The following is a 23,320-nucleotide window of genomic DNA, read 5'->3' on the forward strand; positions in this document are numbered from 1 at the left end:
TGGGTAAATGAAGAAGAAGGAGCTGCTCGGATGGGGAAATCAATAGGCATATTTCTTCCCTTGGGAGTAGAGATGGAATGGAAGATCCTCTGGAGGACACAGGTCTGGTCCAGCAGCAATTGGACCAGCTGTCTACAATCGGGCGTTGTGAATACGAGAAGACATGTGCGCTCCTTGTGCAGTTGTTTGACCAGTCGGCCCAGTCCTATCAGGAGCTGCTGCAGAGTGCCAGCGCAAGCCCAATGGATATTGCCGTGCAGGAGGGTGAGTGGACAGTGGACCAGGCCTGTACGGAGGTGATGTCAGTACCCTTCCACCCATTGCCACTTCTATCCTCTCTTTCCTTCAGAAGGATTCTTCCATCATCAGTTTCCTCTGTGCATGCAAAAGAGTGTTTGTTAAGTGCCACAGGGGACTAGGGAAGAGTAACTGAAATAATTTGTAGTGGTTATGTGTAAGTTCTGCACTCTAAAAATAATGACCTTGTCTGGTAGGGGAAACTTGGTTATCTGGTGAGTTTTCCCCTTGCCATCACCCTTACCAGAGCAGAGTAGTAGCTATACACTATAAGCAAAGTAAGGCTTTGTGGCTTCTCCATGGTGTTCTTAAGATAAAGGAAGCTCCTGTTAAGAAGTGATCCTCCCAGTGAGCGATTTCTTTGTGAAATTATTACTGGAGGTGACATTAATGGGTTTTCTCCTGTTGCAGGAAGGCTGACATGGCTGGTTTACATCATTGGGGCAGTGATTGGTGGCCGGGTCTCTTTTGCCAGCACTGATGAGCAGGATGCTATGGATGGTGAGCTTGTCTGTCGGTAAGTGCTCCCACGGGGGCTTCCTGTTTCACAGCTGCAACCCTTTTGGGTTCTGAGACCACAGGAACCTGACATGCTTCTGTTAATGCTTTTCTCCCTATTAATGGAATATAATCTCATGAAGCTGATTGCCCATGAGAATGAAGGACTGTTACAGGTCCAATTTCAAACCTTTTATACGTATAGCAAGAACTCTGACTATCAACCTTACTTGAATTCGGCAAGGAATTGGTGAATACAGAATTAGGAAAATTAGACTGAGGAGTCGCTTTTAGTTCTGTTTAAGGACAATCCCTGAAAGTTAATAAAATGTGGACTGCTTTTGCCGTACCAGAGCAAGTCTAGTAGAGAACTGTGGTTCTTCCAATATCCTCCAAAGATAGAATTATATAGTTTCTGCAGCCTTTCAGATCTCTTCACCATATACTTCTCCACCTACAGGACTTCAGGTTATTTGTATCTGTGTGATTCTTATATTACTAAAGCCCATAAATAAGCATTTAGTGATTTCTAAAAATTTACCATAGAAATAAAATGGTGGGCTATTTTAATACCCTACAGCAGAGGTTCTCAAACCTTGAGAACCTCAGAGAGCCTTTGTTTAATGTGAGACACATCTGTCAGTGTTTATCATATTAGAAATAAAACAAAAAAATTTTATAATTCATTTTAAAGTAGCAGTAAGCCAAATTACATCTCAGCATAAATAATATTTTTAATAACTTTTTCCAAAAAAAACTAATGAGAAGAGTGGCTTTGTTCTAATGTCTGGCATAGAAGTCAGCTGGATTCTCAGACCTGCTTCGGCGTTCAGTCTTGTGATCCCATGGTCTTGTAGCCCCTAGGAAACCGCACCTCACCCTCCCATGAAAATTTGAGCAAAAGGGCAAATAGTGTGGTAGTATTTTTATGAAAATGGGTTATTGACCTTTCAGAGAACTGCTACCCTGAAGGGTTCTAAACTTTCTGATGTCTCCTTAGAGATAAATACATTTTAACAGGGTGCCTTAGAATTTATTGCTCCCCAGATATTTTAATCCATAATCCTTATTCAGATTCTGAAAATCCCCGTTTGTCTCTTTCTACCCCCATTTTGTTTGTCAGATGACCACATCACATCTTGTCACACTGGCATTTTTTGACGAGTCGAACAAAGGTTTACTCAGGATGACATCTAATACTTCTTTGAGTTTGCAGCCTGGTGTGATACTGTGTGTGCCACATGTAAATTGAGTTCAGACAGTCTCTTCTATACCAGTTCTAGCTGCGTGTTGCTCCACAATGGCTGAATCTAATTCACTCATGACATGTCACACATAGTTTGTTACTTATTCTCACAGTATCAAAGTGTCGGATGAGTCACTTGTAATAACATTATTCTTATTCGTTCACATTCATGCACTTGCATTCCAGTATGCTTTCTTTGGTGAGGATGGGTCCAGGGAAAAGGGATGAAGTCACAGGTAGTATTTCTGCTTTTGGTCCCTGGAAGTGTTGCCACCTGTGACCATTGTCCTTCATGTGTCTTCATTTTTTTCTTGGCTCTGTGAGAAAAATGATTGAGAACCATTGGTTTCGTCCAGTCTCCCTCATTTTTATAAATGAGGAACAGAGACTCAAAATAAATTGCTTTACTCAAGGTCTCACAGAAGTTTCAAGGAAAACCATTACTGTAGTACAAGATGGGCTTTTTCCCCCACCATCGTTAAGCTGATTACAAGTTCTGCCTCAATCTACAGTCTCAGTGGACTGGAACTTTTAAACATCTCACTAGTCATTCATATTTATTCCTTGGCTGTGGTTCCTGTGGGGCAGACTTCTTAGTCCCTCCCCAGCACTTAGAGCCTGCGGAGAATGCCTTTCAGATAGTATGGGGAGGAGAGGAGACTTGTACGACTCTTTCTAGAGTGACTGAGATATCCTGCTGTTGAGAGAACCATTGCTCTTCTTCTTCTAGGGTGCTCCAGCTGATGAACCTAACAGATTCTCGCTTGGCTCAGGCAGGCAACGAGAAGCTAGAGCTGGCCATGCTGAGCTTTTTTGAACAGTTTCGTAAGATCTACATTGGGGACCAGGTGCAAAAATCCTCTAAGGTAACAGACTCTCTGTTGGCTCCATTGGTTCTCCCTTCTGTTTGTGGAATTGCTGTTCAAGGAAACAGCTGCTAACAGTCCCACAGTCTCCAGGTTTTATGTATCAGGATAGTCCAACTGTCTCCTCTTAGTTTATAGAATTTTGGGAGACTCATCAAAGAATGGGCCCATTTCTCTAGTGCTCCATATACTTAACAAATACCTGTTGGTGTTCCCAGAATTGTCAGTTCTCAGTCTCTGTTCATGAATTGATGTTTAGAACAGCAGAAGGTTTCACAGTCTTTTTGTAAATTCAGCATTTGAAGGGACTATAAGAGAGCCTAACACCTACCCAGTATTTAGTAATACTTAGAGCCTAGCTTTTCACGTCAATAAAGGCTTTTTCAACATTGTTGTCCATTCTTCTTCCCACATCTTACCCCATGAATAACGACATAACAGTACTGGGATGTGATTTTTCTAATCTATGTTTTCTGGTTACTTTCTCTTCTCAACACAACACCAGCTGTACCGCCGCCTCTCAGAAGTTCTGGGCTTGAATGATGAGACCATGGTCCTAAGCGTCTTCATAGGAAAAATGTAAGTGTTGTGGCTTGCCATCAGCAAGAGTCCCTTGCAATCCTATTGCAACTGTAAAATGTGATCTTGGCATTGTGCTGCCAGTGCCTTGGTATTCCAGCATTGATGGTTTGCGTCAGAAAACTGTGCATTTTGAGTGTGTGACAAGCTGTGCTTAGAGATATGGCCCGGCCCCAGAGCATTCCAGGCTTGTACAGGCAAGGATTTAATTTTGTTCATGTGGCATCTCATCCAAAGCCTCTGGAATCACAGGTCAAACCCTGTCGTGGCATTAGCAAAATGGCCCTCCCTCCCCAGTGATTGGTGCTCAGCCTCTCACTCCATCACCCTGCTGCCAGGGGTGCCCAGAGTGGGCACTCGCCTTCTGGTGCTGATTTTCACTAGGCGGCCCCCTGGGAGGAGAGCCCCACTTTAAAACAGTCTATTCCTCTCAAGCATCACACCCTTTGAGAGTTTCGAATCTCCAAAATCTAGTGCTATTGTTTGACTTGTCTTCAGAGTTGGAAGGAAGAAAGCTCCTAATTGGCCCTTTGGTTGTTGTTGTTTTTTTAAGTTGTGCCCTTTGTTTGCATTTTCCCCTTTTTAGGAGCTTAATTTTTCAAAGCACACATTGGAGCCAAATTACCCAGGGCTGTGTGCAAAGTGACATTTTGCCTCCTTCCAACCATCCCAATCCTAAACACTCATATCCATGAGCTGGTTGGTAATTTAAGATGAAAAAGGCAAAGGGGGTCTACAGGACTCTGCCAGCCAAGAATCCAGAAGCAAGGGCTACTAGAATTCTGCAGCTGACAGTGGATGGTGCAGGTGCAGAATTGCATACGTCTGCATGTTATCACTGCCGCAGAAATCTCTTACCCTTGCTGCAGAAATCAGCCCTGGAGTGCCCCAGAATTCCAAGGGCCTGGGTATGGGCCAGTGTAGCTTTGGAACCAAGTAGTGAAGATTATCTGAAGGATAATTTTTCTAGTCAACCAAATGTAAGTACGGAGATTTTATACCCATTTTTTGTGGTTGTGATGTCTGTGAATTGGTGATGCAGATGTGTGGTGATTCGTGATGGTTGATTTTCTAATCCCAACCCTCAAGGAAAACAGGCAAATCAAAAGTGTCTCCTGTGTTGTTTTTTCTTTTTGTCCTCCAGCATCACCAACCTCAAGTACTGGGGCCGCTGTGAACCAATCACCTCCAAGACACTACAGCTTCTCAATGACCTCTCCATTGGATATCCTTTTCTAAGCCAGCGTCTGTGCACCACAGGAATTGTGGTGTGCACCCTCTTGGAAATCATGGCTGCCTGCTGTTTCCACTTTAATTTAGCTTTATGGGTATTTAAGTGTCTTCCATTCTAGGAGCCAAAAGCAGTGCCCACACAGAATCCAGGAATAATTCCAGGCCCCAGAAATGAGGCAACCCACAAGCTGATAGTTTACTACAGATTTATCCCTGGCTATCTCTAGAAGCAACCTGATTACAAGCTTCGCAGTAAAAGCAGTGGCTCTGCTTCCTCTCCACTTGGTCTAGGTCTGCTGCAAAGTTGGAACCGCTCTAAGACAGCCTCTCACAAGCCGGAGTCTGCAAGAAAAGTAAACCTTAAAAATATTGAGTGACTTTTCTCAATTCTCCCAAAGATTACATATAGCTAGTACCCTCCTAAACGCATAGGAGAGGAAGGTAATTCACTACACACAATGGACCCTTTAGGCAGGGCCTGAGGGCTTAATTATCTCTTAAGCTTCCTGGAGAAAAGCTGCTCTAGGATGTTCATGGTTCTTGGGGGAAACTGCTGGGTTTTATCTATTTTCTTACTGTTAGGAGTTTGGTATGGGTGTTCTCATTGCTCAGTTAAACACTGCTTAGAAGAGTACACATTTTTTCCCCTTTTGACAGTGTTATACTCAAGTGGTTAAGAAAAATAATATCTGGATATGGAACTGTACTTAGGATAAAGTAGTTTCATTCTGCATTAAAGATTCTTGGTTTGCCTCACACTTTCCTTGACCTTCTTCTTTTGCCTGCACATACAGTAGTGTAAGGAAACTAGTGAAGCTGAGTGCGGTACAGTTCATGCTGAACAATCACACGGTGAGTGGTCTTAGCTCTTTTCCTGCTCCTCTCCAGCCACACTGTTTCCGACCCCCAGCACACTGCCAGCTACACTTAACTGTCGTCACAGCTGCTCTTTGTGCTCCAGATGGTCTGAGTTATGGTGAAATCGCCAGCTGTATTCAGACCAAGATAAATTAGTTGTAGGTAACAATAACAAATCAAAAAATAAATTCTTAATACCCGTCATATCCTTAAGGAATGATGATGTAGCCATTAGTTTGAAAGGGATCAGTAGATCTAAAATTACTGGCTTGCATTCTGCCTCTAACCCATGTTTTTATCATTTTAACTTGTTTTTTCTTTTTCAATAGAGCGAGCACTTTTCATTTTTGGGCATTAACAATCAGTCCAACCTGACAGACATGCGGTGTCGGACTACCTTCTACACAGCACTTGGGCGTCTCCTCATGGTGGATTTAGGTACTGCAGTAAATCTTAGACACTGATGAAAGTAATCTGACATTGTTCTAGATTTTCACTTGAGGATAGAAAACTAGGTGTGGGGGCAGTCTTTTCTGTTGTTTCAACAGAAACAAAACTATCCGAAATAATAGTCTGAGAGTACATCACACTATCGGGGCCCCTGTACCTGAAAGAATAGCTGTATGCGTCTGAAATTTTCAGCTGATGTGCAGTGGTTTTAAAGTACTGTCCATATTTCTCATCTGTAAAATAAGGAATTGGGAATTGAGATTCCTAAATACATCTTGTTGGTCATATAACCCCATCCACCCCACATAGGGGTGCAGCAAAACCTTTTATTTCCCAATTCATTAGCACATATGAACCCGGAGGGCTTACACACCTTTCTAGCTCTAGCTGTGATATTAGCAGTTTGGGATCAACTAATAACTAAAGCAGAATGGCATCATCATAATTTTGAGCTATTTAAATTTGATCCTACTACAATGACATTAAAGATTTTTTTTAGGTTTGTGAAAGGTTACTAAAAAAAGAACACTGAATAAAGCCTCTACACACACCTGTTTCAAGCTTGAGTCTCGTCTAGTTCTCACACACCAGACTCAGTTCTCTCTCAGCTGACTATAGTTCTCACTTAAGGAAAAACAGATAAATATCAGAGTGCCTTATACACATACATATGAATCTCTGATATTGTAACTCAGTATGGAAAAAAGTTGAACCTATTTGGATAAGATGATTTCAGCCATTTTCTAGCTTAAAAATTGTGTGTGTGTGTGCGTGTATATATATATACACATTTTATTCTGAAATTACTACTAATTAGGGTAATACAGGCCCCTTGATTTCCCTTGGACCTGCTCGTCTTTCATTCTCTATGCATACCCAGCTTTGAGTTGTGTATGTTGGGGTCACATCCTGCTGGTTTCCCTTACAGGAGAGGATGAGGATCAGTATGAGCAATTCATGCTGCCACTCACAGCAGCGTTTGAGGCGGTGGCCCAGATGTTCAGCACCAATAGTTTCAATGAGCAAGAGGCAAAGGTGAGTCCTTCACCCACTGACTGGTCAGCTTCTGGTTGAGGGAGTCCCTGATAGAGACTCGATTAGCTTAACACGATGGTCGGCAAACCGCAGCTTGAGAGCCACATGCGGCTCTTTGGCCCCTTGAGTGTGGCTCTTCCACAAAATACCACGTGCGGGCGCGCACGTACAGTGCGATTGAAACTTCGTGGCCCATGCGCAGAAGTCGGATTTCGGAAAGGAGATAGACGAAACAAGTATACAAGATGAGTGTGGATGGGAATTGGAAGGGGTCGACCTCAGCAAATGTACCTCAATCAGATTGAGGACGTTTTTAGCAAAGGCCAGCTTAGGAGTACCCTAATTAAGATAATAACAATGTACCTACCTATATAGTTTAAGTTTAAAAAATTTGGCTCTCAGAAGAAATTTCAATCATTGTACTGTTGGATATTTGGCTCTGTTGACTAATGAGTTTGCCGACCACTGGCTTAGCAATACAGAAAATAGTTCTGACCCATAAATTTTCCACAGAGTTAGCTTTTTATTTAAACTCCTCAACTCCTGGGGTCCTGAAATACAAGAGCCAGTATGGATTTATCAACTCTATATTTACATTACAGCGTGTTCTTAAGCAGCAATTAGGGTTTTTTTATCTTAAATTTTTCAATGTATGAGCATGAAGTTATTTTATGTTTTTGCATTGCCTTGTTAATTGTTGTTGTATCTTTAGTTTCTGTCTCTTTTTCATTTTTAATACTAATTAGTACTTCCTCTTTTTTTCTATCAGTCCTACAGAGCTTAGTTTCATTAGTCCTTGTATTTTTTTTCTTTGTTTTAGCTCTATTTTACCCATGTTTTGTATTTCATTCATTTCTACTTTTAATCTTTATTTTCGTATATTTTTGTTGGGGTGATGCTATTCTAACTTCTTAACTTTTCAGCCCTTCTTTCATAATGTAACCATTTAAGACTATAAGTGCCCCTCTAGGTATATTACTCCAGAAGTTTTGGGGGGGCTCTTTAATATATTTTTATTGATTTCAGAGAGGAAGGGAGAGGGAGAGAGATAGAAATATCATAGATAAGAGAGAGTCATTGATTGGCTGTCTCCTGCACATCCCACACTGGGAATCAAACCCACAACCCAGGCATGTGCCTGGACCAGGAATCGAACCATGGCCTCCTGGTTCATAGGTCGATGCTCAACTACTGAGCCACGCCAGCTGGGCCAGAAGTTGATTAACTATTTAAAAAAATAATAATAACATGAAATGTACAGTGTAACCATATTTAAGAGTACCATATTAATTTCAGTGGTATTAAGTATGTTCATACTATTGTGAAACAGGTCTGCAGAATCCACAAGTTTCGAAATGTAACATTTTTATTATCGTTAAATTTCTTGTATTTTCTAATTTCCATTAAGATTTCTTTGGTACATGAGTCATTTAGAAGGGTTTATGAATTTCCATATATATGGAATTTTAAAGTTACCCTTAGTTATTGATTCCTGGCTCTCAAAATTATCATTTTTATTTATTTTTAATGTATTCTTTTTTAATCCTCACCCGAGGATATGTTCATTGACTTTTAGAGAGAGGAAAGGAGGGGAGAGAGAGAGAAACGTCAATGTGAGAGAGAAGTACACCCCAACCGGGGATTGGACCCAAAACCTTTTGGTGTATGGGACAACGCTCCAACCAATCGAACCACACCAGCCAAGGCAAAATTGTCATGTTTAGATTTTTGCTTCCCTCTTGTTTTTACTTCATGCACATCAGCTCTCCTTACTTACAGCTCTCTGTACCAAAACCAGAAGACACTGTGCTATTAATATGTGTAGGACGTTTTGTAGTGTCCATAATGACATTGAGGCTGAATTCTAGAGCTACCAAATGGCCAGGGGTTTTGCCCCCCAAAATGCCAGGTTTTACCTGACATTCTAAAATTCTCCTTTTTATCTTTAGAAAGCCTCTGTATTTTCTATCTCAAAGTCAGCAGGGACGTCAGAGAGCAGCACCACTTGGTCCATCTCTCGACGTCAGTGTTTTAGGACCTGAGATGGGTACCATTCAAAGCTAAGTTAGCCCAGCCGGTTTGGCTCAGTGGCTAGAGCAGGGGTGGGCAAACTTTTTGACTCGAGGGCCACAATGGGTTCTTAAACTGGACCGGAGGGCCGGAACAAAAGCATGGATGGAGTGTTTGTGTGAACTAATATAAATTCAAAGTAAACATCATTACATAAAAGGGTACGGTCTTTTTTTTTTTTTAGTTTTATTCATTTCAAACAGGCCGGATCCGGCCCACGGGCCATAATTTGCCCACGGCTGAGCTAGAGCGTTGAACTGCAGATTAAGGGTTCTGGGTTCAATTCCGGTCAAGGGCACATGCCTGGGTTGCAGGCTCGGTCCCCAGTAGGGGGTGTGCAGGAGGCTGCTGATCAATGATTCTCTCTCATCATTGATGTTTCTGACTCTCTCCTTCTCCCTTCTTCTCTGAAATCAATTAAAAAAAATTTTTAAAGCTAAGTTAGTGTTGGACATGGCAGTAATGTACAGTGACAACCTGCTAGCACCAAATATAACTGAGGGATATTGGGGAACATCAGCCCTTTCCCCATCACATTAGTTCTGTACAACGCAAATCAAGTTCATGAAAGAACCATCTGGCCTTGAACTACCAGTGTTGTTACGCCTAATGTAACAAGTCTTTTAGATTGTCCGTGTCTTAGACTTGAACATTGAGCTCACAGTATCAGTTTAGGAATAGAACTGCTTGCTTAAAGCAGGCTGTCAGCAGAAGTACAGTCATTTTTTTTTTTTTAATATATTTTATTGATTTTTTTACAGAGAGAAAGGGAGAGGGATAGAGAGTTAGAAACATCGATGAGAGAGGAACATCGGTCAGCTGCCTCCTGCACACTCCCCACTGGGTATGTGCCCGCAACCAAGGTACATGCCCTTGACCGGAATCGAACCCGGGACCCTTCAGTCCGCAGGCCGACGCTCTATCCACTGAGCCAAACCGGTCAGGCAGGACAGTCATTTTTAACAAATGAGACAGGATACACAAATGTGCTACCTCCTTGAGCCTGCTGGTGACGATTAGCTTGTAAGAGCAGTCTTACTGCTGTTCAGTAAAGGCTCCATCGAGAAAGGCAGCATTGGATTTGGTGTCTTGGTGCCATGAGTCCTAATCCTGGCCCTCTTGCCACATGGCATCATGGCTGCAGGCAAGTTATTTGACCTCTGGGCCTCGGTCTCTTTCTGAAAAAAGCACAGCGTAGTGCTTTTTTGGCTCCAAGATGTGACACCTGAGTCTTATTTCCAGGAACCGTGTCACCTCCTTTGTCTTCCCCTGGCAGGGTCTGCATTTGAGGGGCAGAGGCACTGCTGGCATTGTTGTGTCACTAGGTGTGGTACCAGACTTTCAGGATATGTGACTCTTCTACCGCCTGTTTTTCCTTTTTCAGTGTTTACGTGATTGATCACATTAATATCTTAAAACTTCATCAGCCTCTATTTTGCTGTGATGAGACTGGGACCATCCCTTTTTCATAATATAACAAGGTTCTAAACCTAACTTTCCCAGGGAAAGGATGCCATTCTAGTATGGAAGAGATTGATTCCGAGTATTTGGGAAGAAATGTATGTTTGTTTGTTTGTATTTACTGGGATGACGTTGGATTGCAAAACCATACAGGTCTCAAGTGTACAACTCAGTAAAGCATCATCTGCACACTACATCGTGCCGCCACCACCCCAAGCAAAGTCGCTTTCCATCCCCATTGCCCGCCCACCCCACCCCCACCCCCCCCCTTTGACCTCCACCTAGCCTCCATCTCTCTTTCCTTATGTATATATGTCTTTTGGCTAATCCATTCACCTTCTTTCATCCAGTCCCCCATCCCCCTCCCCTCTTGACAGCTGTCATTCTGTTCCATGTATCCATGCCACTGTGTCTGTGTTGTTTGTCAGTTTATTTTTGTTCATTAGATTCCATGTATGAGTGAAATCATATGTCTTTCTCTGACTGGCTTACTTCACTTAGCATAATCTCCAGGTTCATCCATGCTGTCACAAATGGTAAGATTTCTGGGAAGGAGTAATTTTTGAAAAATGGGAGGAAGAATTTGATTACAGATATGTGAAGTCCCCATCAGCTGGTTATAGGTTTGCTTTTTCATTGCTTTTAACATATTTTTGCCTTCTTCTACAGCGAACTCTAGTTGGCCTGGTAAGAGACCTGAGAGGGATAGCTTTTGCCTTCAATGCCAAGACCAGTTTCATGATGCTGTTTGAATGGATGTATCCTAACTCGTGTCACAGCTGGCCTTAACTGAAGTTTGAATGAGTGATGGGATTATGGGGAAGGAGGCGGGGGGAGGAGTGAGGAGGCAAAGAAGGTGAAGAGTTACCCAGAAGACCTGCCATAGCTGTCTTACAAGCTGCCATTCCAGCGTGGTTTAATGACATAACGCTGTCTGCTCTGGTCACTGAGGGCGGGAAATGAATGAGGTGGCTCCCCAGCTTTTCTCGGAGCCCCAGATGTAAGTGGCCGTGGAACTGTCCCACTGTGGGATTTTGCGCATGAATTTTGCCACACTTAGGAAAGAGAGACATTTCAATCTACTAAAAAAGGACAGCTTTACTAGGGATGATAAAGCCTAATCTTGCTGACTTGATAATTTGAACAAATCATTTCCAGTTGAGTGCCTCTGTTTCTCCAAAGTTATGTAACAGAAACAGCTGATTCCCTATCATACCACAAGTGCTAAGAGAATAAATAACAACATGAAATGCATTGTGCTCTTCAGTAGAAAGGCATTATGTAAACTTCAATGTATTATTAGATGCCTATTACAAGTTAAAGGACACACAATCACTTTAGCACCTTCTGGTTAGAAAGACGAAGATTAGCACAGCAAGAGACAGGAAGTTAGAGAATTTTAATCTGACAGTGTATGCTTGGCCAGAGCTGAGAAATCATTTCAAATTCTGTACCTCTCTGAATTCGGAATTCTTCCTTAGCTTTTCACTTACAGATACCCATCCTACATGCCAATCCTTCAGCGGGCAATTGAGCTGTGGTATCATGATCCAGCCTGCACCACACCTGTGCTGAAGCTGATGGCTGAATTAGTTCATAACAGGTAAGGAGGAAGAAGATTTTTAAAGGGCACAACTGCCTTTTATCTGGGAGAGTCCTAAGAGAATTTGCTTTTTCTAGTGTTTTCAGCAGATTGTGGAAGATGATATGGTTCACTGCTATTAGGATTTGAAAACTTCTAAAAGTTTACGGGTATATGTTTTTGTTTGTTTAGAAGAAAGGTGTCCCAGCCACACAAAGCCGTGGCTGCTTGCAGGAAATAAGTCACTTTAAAGAGGCTCACTGTACACATTCTTATGAAAAGTGAATTTGGCAACCAGGATTCTCATTTCCCTGCCCACACATACAAGTTAACATTTGGAAATGATGCCGTGCCCATCAAGTTTCATGGAGATGGTTAAGAATGATACAGTGCACATTAGAACATCCTTTCTTTTTAAAAAAAAAAAATGTATATATTTTTATTGACTTCAGAGAGGGAGAGAGAGAAATATCAACGATGAGAGAGAATCATTGATCAGCTACCTCCTACAGGCCCCCTGCTGGGAATTGAGCCCGAAACCCTGGCATGTGCCCTGACCAGGAATCAAATCCTTACCTCCTGGTTCATAGGTCGGCACTCAGCCACTGAGCCATGCAGAACACACTTTCTTACAAAAGGTATTTGTTAGGTAGATTATAGCTGGATCAATAAAGATTTACTTTAAAAGAAAGTGAGAACAAATTCCCAAATACAAGATTGTTAGATTTGCCCAATGATTTAGGGATGGAGGAAAAAGAAAAATCCAGCACTTTGACTCAACTAGAATTTCAGATCTGTGTATCTGCCTCTCGCAGCACTCCTGAGAGAATAATTTTTAAAACTTCCTTGGTGCCAAACCAGTTTGGCTCAGTGGATAGAGCATCGGCCTGCGGACTGAAGGGTCCCAGGTTCGATTCCTGTCAAGGGCATGTACCTTGGTTGTGGGCATATCCCCAGTAGGAGATGTGCAGGAGGCAGCTGATCAATGTTTCTCTCTCATCGATGTTTCTAACTCTCTATCCCTCTCCCTCCCTATCTGTAAAAAAATCAATAAAATATATTAAAAAAAAAAAAAACTTCCTTGGTGAGGGAGTCTATAATATTCAAAGAGGATGTTGCCTCCCATGGGGCTTATAGTTAAGAGTTATTCACTTATAAACTATATATTTGAGAGCATCTACTCTTTGCCAGGCAATTTCCTAAGCTATTGTGCCAGCCAAACCTTAGGTGTAACATTCTGAGGGGAGATGGACAGTCATTTCAAACAGTGGAAAGGGCTAGGGAAAAAATAAGGTACTAAAACAAAGGAATTGAAGGAGAGGGGGTCAGAGAAGGTGATATTTAAGTTGGGTTCTGAATGACAAGAAAAATTCTGGGTGCCCTGCAGAGAAAGGGGCAAGAGCATTCTAAAAATAACTGCGGAAGTCTTGAGAAGGGGGAGCTTGCCAGGTCTTGGACAGAAAAATGCCACTGGAGCGAGCATGTGAATGGGGAAGCCCTGGTAGACAGTCAAGCAAGGGACAGAAGCTGATCTAACAGGACCTGGTCCCGCAGTAGTGAAGAATGGGCATGTATTCTCATTACAGTGGGAAGCTGCTGAAGTATTGTAAGCAAGGAATTAAAGTGATCTCGTTTATATTACTTAAAGGTTCCATTCTGACTACCACATGAAGAATGAACTGTCCAGGCAAGAGTGACAGTAGAGGGCCGTAGAAGTGGAAGGATTCAGGGCATATTGTAGAGTGAGATCTTGATGGGATCAGTGTGGGAGGGGAGGGAAAAAGGATTAAGAAGGATTCCTGGGGGGTGAGACCTTACAACTAGAGTCAGTGAAACTCATTAAAAGGTAGAGCAAACCAATGAAGAGTTGCTCTGGTTTAGGGAACAGTCAGGAACTCAAAGCTCGGGTTTTTTTTAAATGTTTGCCTTCCTACCTGATTTATGTAAGAGCAGTCCCAGTCCCTTTGCATTTCTCTCCTTAAAAAGTGTAACGATGCGTGTGCCTCCCTTAGTTCCTCCAAAGCTGTAAAGATAAATGTAGGTTAATGTCTAAAGGCTGTGAGTTAGACATTCTGGGGGGAGACAGACAATAAAACAAGTATGGACAGTCATTGCAGACCGTGGAAATGCTAGGAAAGAAATAAGGTACTAAAACCAAGAAGTGATGGTGGTAGAAGCTCTGCTTTCATCAAACAAAACAATTTTAAGAGTAATTTTATCTACATATCTCAGTGCGAAAAGAATCACCCCAGGTCCTCAGATGAGAGCCTGGGGTACCCAGCCTTCGGCAGCATACCTCTGACTGTCTCTCCTTCTGTGTTCTCTGCCCAGATCCCAGCGGCTCCAGTTTGATGTCTCTTCCCCCAATGGCATCTTACTCTTCAGAGAAACTAGCAAGATGATCACAATGTATGGTACGTGCTTTAGAGGAGCCCAGCCCGACATGACTTCCAGCTCCATCCCAGCTGCTGCATGTGGGTCTCGGGCCAGCTCTGGCCGTACCCAGGACAGCACTGCCACGCGGCTGTGTCGCTCAGTGTTGGGGTCACAGTGCCAGCTGGCACCGGGGCCTTTGGAGCAGGAGGATTGAATTGATATATAAACTACAGTTGTAACGTGGTTAAATAAGTATATGTCACATGTCTACTCAGGCAATCGCATCCTGACACTAGGAGAGGTCCCAAAGGACCAGGTCTATGCACTGAAGCTCAAGGGCATCTCCATCTGCTTCTCCATGCTGAAGGCTGCTCTCAGCGGGAGTTATGTCAACTTTGGAGTCTTTCGTCTCTATGGAGACGATGCTCTGGACAATGCTCTCCAGACCTTCATCAAGCTGCTCCTCTCCATTCCCCACAGTGATCTCCTGGTAAGCCTTAAGCTTCCTAGGCAGGCCCAATCCCTCATGGCAGTCTTCTCTTGGCCTCAGACTATGATTGAACCATTCTCTGCAGAACTCTCAGCCAGCTCTAACTTTCGTTTTCCCATCTGAAGGGACTGGGCCCTTTTATTTAAGATCTTGCTCCCCGTGAGCTGTGCACAGCGCCTAGACTGATTTTTGTTTGCCTCTTCTCCCACAGGATTACCCCAAGCTCAGCCAGTCTTACTACTCACTACTGGAAGTCCTGACGCAGGACCACATGAACTTTATTGCAAGCCTGGAACCTCACGTCATCATGTACATTCTCTCTTCCATATCTGAAGGACTTACTGCACTTGGTAAGCACCTGGAGTAGTCGTCTTGTTTTTACCACTTAACAGAAAGAGAGAATCCTGCCCCAGTATCCAAGGGATTACTGTTTCAGGAGTTGGCCCATCAACAGAGCACATGACTCCTGGGCCATTCTCATCCAGCAAATACTTACTGATCCCCTCCTAAGGACCAGGCACCTGCTAGGCACTGCAGATACAGTGATTAATAACACTTGGTCCCTGTCCATTAGGAGCTTTTTATCTGAGGATTAAACAGACACATAAACAGACAACCACCTATTCCCTTGCCCAGGACAGTAGTGGGAAGTAGAAGCGCTATGGGAGCTCTCAGAAAGCACCCCATGCCGAAACCAGTTTGGCTCGGTGGATAGAGCGTCGGCCTGCGGACTGAAAGGTCCCAGGTTCGATTCCGGTCAAGGGCATGTTACCTTGGTTGCGGACATATCCCCAGTGGGAGATGTGCAGGAGGCGGCTGGTCAATGTTTCTCTCTCATCGATGTTTCTCTCTATCTCTCTCCCTTCCTCTCTGTAAAAAATCAATAAAATATTTTTTAAAAAAAGAAAGAAAGCACCCCTGAACTCCTGGGTTCAGGAATGGGGTCAAGGAAAGCTGACAAAAGAACTGGTATCAAAGCATAAACCTCAAAGCTAAACAGGTGTTACCAGGTTAGTGGGGGAGGCTTCCTAGCAGCAGGGACCACAAGTACTGGCACGTAGAGGCAAGAAAGAACCAGAAGTCCAGATGTCTGTACCCCCGTGCAGAAGAGAATGAAAAGGAATGAAGCTGCAGAGAGAGGCAGGCGGGGGCACACTTGGGGATCACAAATAAATGGAAGGTTAAATCAACTGCAAAGTAATCATGATACATTGCAAGTGCATAGAGTGACTTTGGGTTGTCAGCCAGCTGCACAGCCATAGCTAGGGCAGTCCAGCCAGGGTAGCACACCCTGCTTTGGAAGGCTGCTTTATCGCTTCTTAAAAATGGAGGGGCCTCTGCACAGACAGAAACAGAATGGTTTGCTCTTGTAAGGGTTCATCCTAGCCAGGCCAGCGCTTGGTTCACAGGCTGTGCTGCAGTGTCATCTTTGTGAAACGCACAGCGGAGTCTGCAGCCCACTAGCACACTGCAGATGCTGATAGGCTGCGCTAAGCCGGGTTTAACGCCATCCCCCAGGTCACTCCGAGTATGGGCTCATGGCTCCAGCTTCTTGGCTTCTAATCACTAGCAGTGTGATTCCCCAAACTTGCGTTTACTCATTTGTCAAGTAGAATGCCTATCTCCTGGAGTTCTCAAGAGAACAGATTAGAGAGACTATCTATAGAGTCCTTAGTACAATAGAAGTACTTGATACGTGTGAACCATTTATTTTTTGTGAAGCAGAAAACATGCATCCGTACTACATTGAGCCAATAATTTCAATAATATTTATTTATAGTGTTATCACACACTCACTTTCAAACTTAGAATTTGACCTATGTTTAAGGGTGAGAGGCTAACAAAAAGCATCCCAATCCATGGTCTTGGCTGAACTGGTCACAGTTCCCGGTCTGTCTGGGCACCCCTGGGGTCTCAGCTAAGGGCAGTTGTGCTTGCCCAAGTCCCATCAGCAGCTCAGTATCTCTGCTCTCTTCTACCCTGGCCCTCTTCCTTCTAGACACCATGGTATGCACAGGCTGCTGCTCCTGCCTGGACCACATTGTGACGTACCTCTTCAAGCAGCTGTCGCGTAGCACCAAGAAGAGGACAGCACCCCTGAACCAGGAGAGTGACCGCTTTCTGCACATCATGCAGCAGCATCCAGAGATGATCCAGCAGGTAAGGACACGAGGGTTCGCAGGCAGCGCGGGGTGTCCCTCTTCAAGACAGGAGGCCAAGCAAGATAATGAGTCTGATAGCTCACCAGACTACTGCTGCCCGGTGAAGTTTATATCTTAGAATTGTGATGGGTTTTGAGTGTGCAAAGTAATCATTGGATATAGAAGTTCTAGTGTCACAACAGCCCTGTGCTTTGGGCCTGTCCCATGACAGTGCCTTGCCTCCCTGTGACTATGCATGGAGCATGAGTTAGCAGTATGCACCTGTACAGCTTGTTCTCCCATGCCTCGTCTCTGTCTACATTATTCTCTAAGGAGGCAGTAAAATAGTGCACAATCCATCACATCTCCAGAAATGTTATAAAGTTCTCTCCTCTGAGATAAGTGCAAGGAGCTAGCGTGCAAAGTGATTTTGCACCATCATCATTTTCTTGACTGATCCCATTTTCCACAAATCAGGGTGAACTGGGAAGGTTCGTTTTAAAATGAATTAGCAAGCCACTTTAAAGAACAGGAAATGAAATGTCTTAGAAGAAAAACTTACCTTGTAATAGAAGATTAAAATGAAGCTACATAAAATACTTGTCTGGTTTACCCTAGACAGAAAAGGCTTCCACCCTAATAAACTCCTCTATTTGGAATCTAATTAGTTTGGGTAGCGACCACTAGGTCACTGCCTCAGATTCTCCATTTCCAGATGTTGTCAACGGTGCTGAACATCATCATCTTTGAAGACTGTAGGAACCAGTGGTCTATGTCCCGACCCCTACTTGGCTTGATACTGCTTAATGAAAAGGTAAGCGAGCCATCTCCCCGATGCCCAGCACCAGGGACAGGGGCAGGTGCACATTTTTCAGGACACTGTGAGCAGCTCAGAAACATGCCACAATGAGAAACTCGTGCTTTGAACAACACATGATCACCTACCTAGTCGAAGTCAGCACGTGTGGCAGGTCAGACAAAAGTAAAGAATGAGCAAGTGTTACAAGGGGAGAACATACTTGGAGATCAGAGTACCAGCTCTTCCATGAACAAGCATAAGTCAAGAGTCCCATTAAGGAACAGGTGATTAAGTGAGATAAAGATATATTATCCTCCAAGTGCGTGCTTGAAATTTAAAAAAAAAAAAAAGTATCCAATTTTAGTAGCTATTCCATCCTTCGACCCTGCAGATGATGGAGGGCTGATCTGCTCTTCCATCTTCTCTCCTCGCCCTGCCCTGTCCCACTCCTGCCCCCAGTATTTTTCTGACCTGAGGAGCAGCATCGTGAACAGCCAGCCCCCAGAGAAGCAGCAGGCTATGCATCTGTGTTTCGAAAACCTGATGGAAGGCATAGAGCGAAACCTTCTAACGAAAAACAGAGACAGGTGAGTTGAGTGTGGAGGGCCCTGCCAAGATATCCCCAACGACTGTGTTTCAAATCCCTTGTCTTTACAGGCCATGTAAGCAGTGCTGTCCAATAGAAAAGCAAGGCGCATGCGTAGTTTTTGAGGGTTTTTTTCGTTTGGGGGAGGGGGGGTTGTATCTTTGTATTGATTTTAGAGAGAGAGGAAGAGACAGGGAGAGAGCAACATCAATCAGAGAGAAGTATGGATCGGCTGCCTCCTGCAATCCCCCTGTTGGGACTGAGCCCACAAGAGAGCCCACAACCCGGGCGTGTGCCCTAACGGGGAATTGAACTGGTGACCTCTCAGTGCATGGAGTCAACACTCAACCAACTGAGCTACACTGGCTGGACCCACATAAGTAGTTTTAAATTTTCTAGTAGCCACATTAAAATGAAAGAAAAACACAAAGTTTATTTTAATATACTTTCGTTAACCCATTGTATCAAAAATGTTGTCAAGGTGTAATTAGTATTTAAAAATAGAATTTTAACATTCTTTTTTTTTTTTTTTTTTTTTTTTTTTAATATATTTTATTGATTCTTTACAGAGTGGAAGGGAGAGAGACAGAGAGCTAGAAACATCGATGAGAGAGAAACATCGATCAGCTGCCTCCTGCCCATCTCCCACTGGGGATGTGCCCGCAACCCAGGTACATGCCCTTGACCGGAATCGAACCTGGGACCCTTCAGTCTGCAGGCCGACGCTCTATCCACTGAGCCAAACCGGCTTCGGCGAATTTTAACATTCTTTTTATTGTACTAAGTTCAAGATCCTGTGTATTTTATACTTACCAGGGCATCTCAATTCAGATGCTAAATTTTCATCAGAAATATGATTTAGATTTAGATTTCATAAAATTTACAGATGACAAAATAGATTCCCCATACTGAAGTTGTTCCAAATGCATGTAGAAATTCTCCCAATAACTGAATGGAGATTTTTCTAAATTAAATTTTAAAGTTTATTTTACTTTAACTAACTTAAAATATAGCATTTCCATTTCGTTTCATTTGAATCAGGTCCTCAGTTGCCCTGGGCATAATGCAAGTGTTGAGCAGGCACATGTGGCTAGTGACTATCATATTGGACAGCATAGCCATAGGTCTCTTAGGCATTAAGAAATGAAATAGCTTCATCCTCATCCTCATCCTTCCTGCCTCTGTCAGGGAGGTTCCTTTGGGCTGCCGTGAACCCAGGGTGGCCCTCAGCCCCATGTAATGAGCAGATCTGAGGCCTGCCCTGAAGTTGCAATTAGAAGGGGCACAAACTAGCCCACCTTTCCCTGAGTCTTAAGTCTGATATTTACTGACCTTAGAAACACCACCCATCAGTCCATCGCTCTGCCTCTCAGTAGCCACTTGTCTGCTAGAAACCTTTAGGCAAAGACCTTTCCCTTTTACCTTACTCCCCCACCGACATGCATCCTCTCTTAGGTTCACCCAGAACCTGTCAGCATTCCGTCGAGAAGTGAACGACTCGATGAAGAATTCCACTTACGGCGTGAACAGCAATGATATGATGAGCTGACACTTCCTTGGACTCTACCTACACAGAGCAGCGTCCTTTTGGTCTGGCCCCAAGGGGCAAACAATTACAAAGGAGAGGGCCTGGCTGATCCCGGCTCCCTCCTCCAAGGGTGTGGGAAAAATGGCAAAGGTCAACTCGCTGTTTCCCCAGGGAATAGGATGTGAGTGCACTCACTAGGGGCAGGGCGCTGCTGGTTCTTGGGGGAAGGGGTGGGAAGGGTGGTGGGAGGAGATAGAGACACAAATATGTGAGACTCCAGCCCCCTCCTGGGGCCACCCAAAGGCGAAGAACCCCCAGTGTCCTGCCACAACCTGCCTTGTAAAAACATGTACATTTTTTCATAACATTTTGAACAAGGTTTATATTGACTCAAGTTTAAAAAAAAAGTGTGACTGAAAAATTTTTACAGAGTCTAGTGCACCAATGCTGATGTGAGGGTTGTGTATGCGAGTGAGGAAATGTGTATTCTGGTGGCCTGGAGCTTTACTGAGAGGATGTGTGGACATGCAGAGATATATTTAGTGACACAGTGTAGAGAGGCAAAAAAGGTAAAAATTCCAAATGTATATTTTTTCTTATTGCCCTTTCCTTGCCCCCCCAATTATCACTTCTTGTTACTGTATCACCCTTGTTATTAGGAACTCTAAGCCATGCGGAGCACCATCCCTCCCCCACAACCCCAGATGCTGCCCTAGGTCCCCGGTCTCTTGCAGTGCTGCCACTCCAGCTAAAAGTGTTTGGTGTTCTGAGCTTCATCCTGTTTCCCCACTTTGCTTACCCTCATCCTCGGACAGATGCCTCTTGCTTCTAAAAGTCAGATATAAGTCTATGATTAGGGTTCCTGGTCTCCGTAAAGGTAGAGACCAGAGAAAAGGGATTGAGCCGGTTGCTCTCCTATGGAGCGATTTGGATGAGTCCACCAGAGACCCAACTGCGCGTGGCCAACAAATTTCGGTCTTCCCCAGCCCTTGAGGCAGTGTGTGTGGGTGTGTGCGTGTGGATATTTATATGTGTACCCTGCACTCGTGAATGTATGAACTGGAGGGAGTTACTAAGTGGAGGGGTTCTTAATAACAAGGTCTGCCTAGCATGAAGTATTTAACATTCTCCCATCCCCTTAAAAATATACATTTTTATAAAATGAAAACCATAATAAATGTTTTGAATATTTAAAAAAATTTAACCTACAGAGGAAATGAATGGAGAAAGCTATTTGCCTTGTACTTTTCCACAATTGTTGCTGCTAGTTGTACACATCTCTAGTTCAGCTCTTGCCCATGGGACACTCATCAATTAGGTGTTATTTTTATTTCTCTCCTCTACCCCCAGAAACAAACCTATTAATTTTTTCTTCCTTCTCCTCTGGCGACTGTTTGGTGAATCCTTTCTTGCGTGATCAGGTTGCGGATAGACTTGTAAGGGTGTTTGCTGCATACAGTGTAAGCATTGTGACCGCCAATAAACTTCAATGGTTTCTACTGACCTGGTTTCAGAAATCAAGTCTAGTGTTTCTACAGGAACGTCTCACTCTCAACACATGAAGAGGGTTGAAACCTGCATTCTTAAAAGCCAGGACCCCTCAACTTTGTGAAATTACTTTCTCATTGCACTAAGTCTGACTCAATTTCTTCTAAGAGTATGATTGGTTTGGTTGATACACACACATACACATACACATACATACATACATACATACCATTCAATCTGCGGTAAAGAATGTACATTTTTTTCATAACTTTTTGAACACAGTATATATTGACTCAAGGTTAAAAACAAAAAGTGTGACTAAAACATGTTTCCAGTCTGGTGTGCCAGTGCTGAAGCGACTGAGGTTACATATGTGCGTGAGGGAAAAGTGTATATTTACACATACATGCTGTTGTCCACAACCATAAAAGTGAAGCCACTCTATCTCTTTACTAGTTTCCAGGTGATAGCATGGCAACCAGCAGAGAAATAATGATTTCAGAAAGCCCAGTTTGTGACTGTTGTGACATCTCCTCTAATGCGGATTAGACTTGACAAGTTCAAGGATAAAGTGTTAGCTCCTAAAATACTTGGCAGACCTCCTGGGCCAGAATTATCAAACGAAGGCCACTGTAGTTACATGGACCACTTCTCGTCCCCATACTATGCAGAACCTCGGTCTGAAGGGGACATAATTGCCAGAACATTGGAAAGCATTAAAGTACAGATAGGAATTGTGCTTGATACAGATTTACATCCAAGAATTCACAGACTCTAGAGTGCTGCTCTTGTCCACCTTATCCAGATGTACCCTTGTCTGCTCTCTGTCTGCTGGGTAACTTCTTGGTGCTAAGTTATTTCAAAGGCCAAAAAAAAAAAAAAAAAGAGTATCCTAATGGCTAAAAGGCAAATTGAAGTAATTCATCATAGTCAAGTTTATCCCTAAGCCTGGTATAATCCTAATATATAAAAACCCAGGGTCTGTAATGTCCAAAACGACTGAAGGCTCGACCAACCAGAAGTCAGTCCTGCAGTCAGTGTTTGACTGCCACCACTGCGGGCTAGGTGACCCAGCATTGACTACCGAGGGGCTGCTGATAAAGCTTGGGAGAGAGAAGCAGGGTCTGATCCTTAGCCTCCGTGGCAGCTGTTGATCTGCCCTTGCCTCTCTCTTTTTCTCTGGGCCTGGCCAGCAGCCACGCCTCTCTAATCAGGCCTGGAGACACTGACTGGCATAGAAACTGACCAATCAGAACCAAATCTGGGTGAACTGTGAGGAGCCAATGGCTGCCTAGGAGGATATGCTTTTGACGCTGACTGGCATAGAAACCAACCAGTCAGAACCTAATCTGGGTGAACTGCAAAGGTAGAACCTAAGGTGGGAGCTGAGGAGGGGTTTTAAGGGCAACAGCTGTTTGGTATAAGATGTAAGAAAGCAGTTCAATTTTTTTTAATGACCGCTTTGGCAGTATAGTGCATATGGCTGGCTATCAGTCCAGATATAGGGATTATGTATTTTTGTCTGCCAAGAGCATCTCTTCCTGCTGAAAAAGGTTTTCCCCATTTAAGCAATCCTGTCCTATATAATCAGTCTATACTAATAAAAGGGTAATATTCTATTTAGACCAGGTCAATCGGCCATCTTCTGGATGTCCGACTTCCTTCCAGACAAAGCCATGGTGGTGGGGGCCGAGGCAGAGGCAGTTAGGGGTGATCAGGCCGGCAGGGGAGGGCAGT

At 43.6% G+C, this 23,320-nt stretch overlaps 1 protein-coding gene across 3 annotated transcripts in view; it reads left to right on the forward strand.

Annotated features, from left to right (window-relative positions):
- The window catches only part of XPO7 (exportin 7), a 39,331-nt gene extending 17,733 nt beyond the window's left edge, over positions 1-21,598 (forward strand). For 2 of the 3 annotated variants that reach the window (XM_070416543.1, XM_070416544.1), the window contains exons 12-28: positions 71-264; positions 709-814; positions 2,772-2,907; positions 3,413-3,486; positions 4,631-4,711; positions 5,508-5,571; positions 5,907-6,015; positions 6,956-7,062; positions 11,263-11,351; positions 12,089-12,196; positions 14,507-14,589; positions 14,827-15,041; positions 15,253-15,391; positions 17,041-17,201; positions 17,898-17,996; positions 18,441-18,568; positions 20,023-21,598. In XM_070416543.1, the coding sequence (XP_070272644.1) occupies positions 71-264; positions 709-814; positions 2,772-2,907; positions 3,413-3,486; positions 4,631-4,711; positions 5,508-5,571; positions 5,907-6,015; positions 6,956-7,062; positions 11,263-11,351; positions 12,089-12,196; positions 14,507-14,589; positions 14,827-15,041; positions 15,253-15,391; positions 17,041-17,201; positions 17,898-17,996; positions 18,441-18,568; positions 20,023-20,116 (1,987 nt within the window). In that variant the 3' untranslated portion in view covers positions 20,117-21,598. Of the gene's footprint in view, positions 1-70; positions 265-708; positions 815-2,771; positions 2,908-3,412; positions 3,487-4,630; positions 4,712-5,507; positions 5,572-5,906; positions 6,016-6,955; positions 7,063-11,262; positions 11,352-12,088; positions 12,197-14,506; positions 14,590-14,826; positions 15,042-15,252; positions 15,392-17,040; positions 17,202-17,859; positions 17,997-18,440; positions 18,569-20,022 lie in introns of those variants that run through there. The other variant, XM_070416546.1, reaches the window with a different exon arrangement.
- Positions 21,599-23,320: the final 1,722 nt, after the last annotated feature.

This window comes from Myotis yumanensis, unplaced genomic scaffold, assembly GCF_028538775.1.
Source record: "Myotis yumanensis isolate MYYU_CA2020_CCGP unplaced genomic scaffold, mMyoYum1.0.hap1 SCAF_5, whole genome shotgun sequence".
Lineage (NCBI taxonomy): Eukaryota > Metazoa > Chordata > Mammalia > Chiroptera > Vespertilionidae > Myotis > Myotis yumanensis.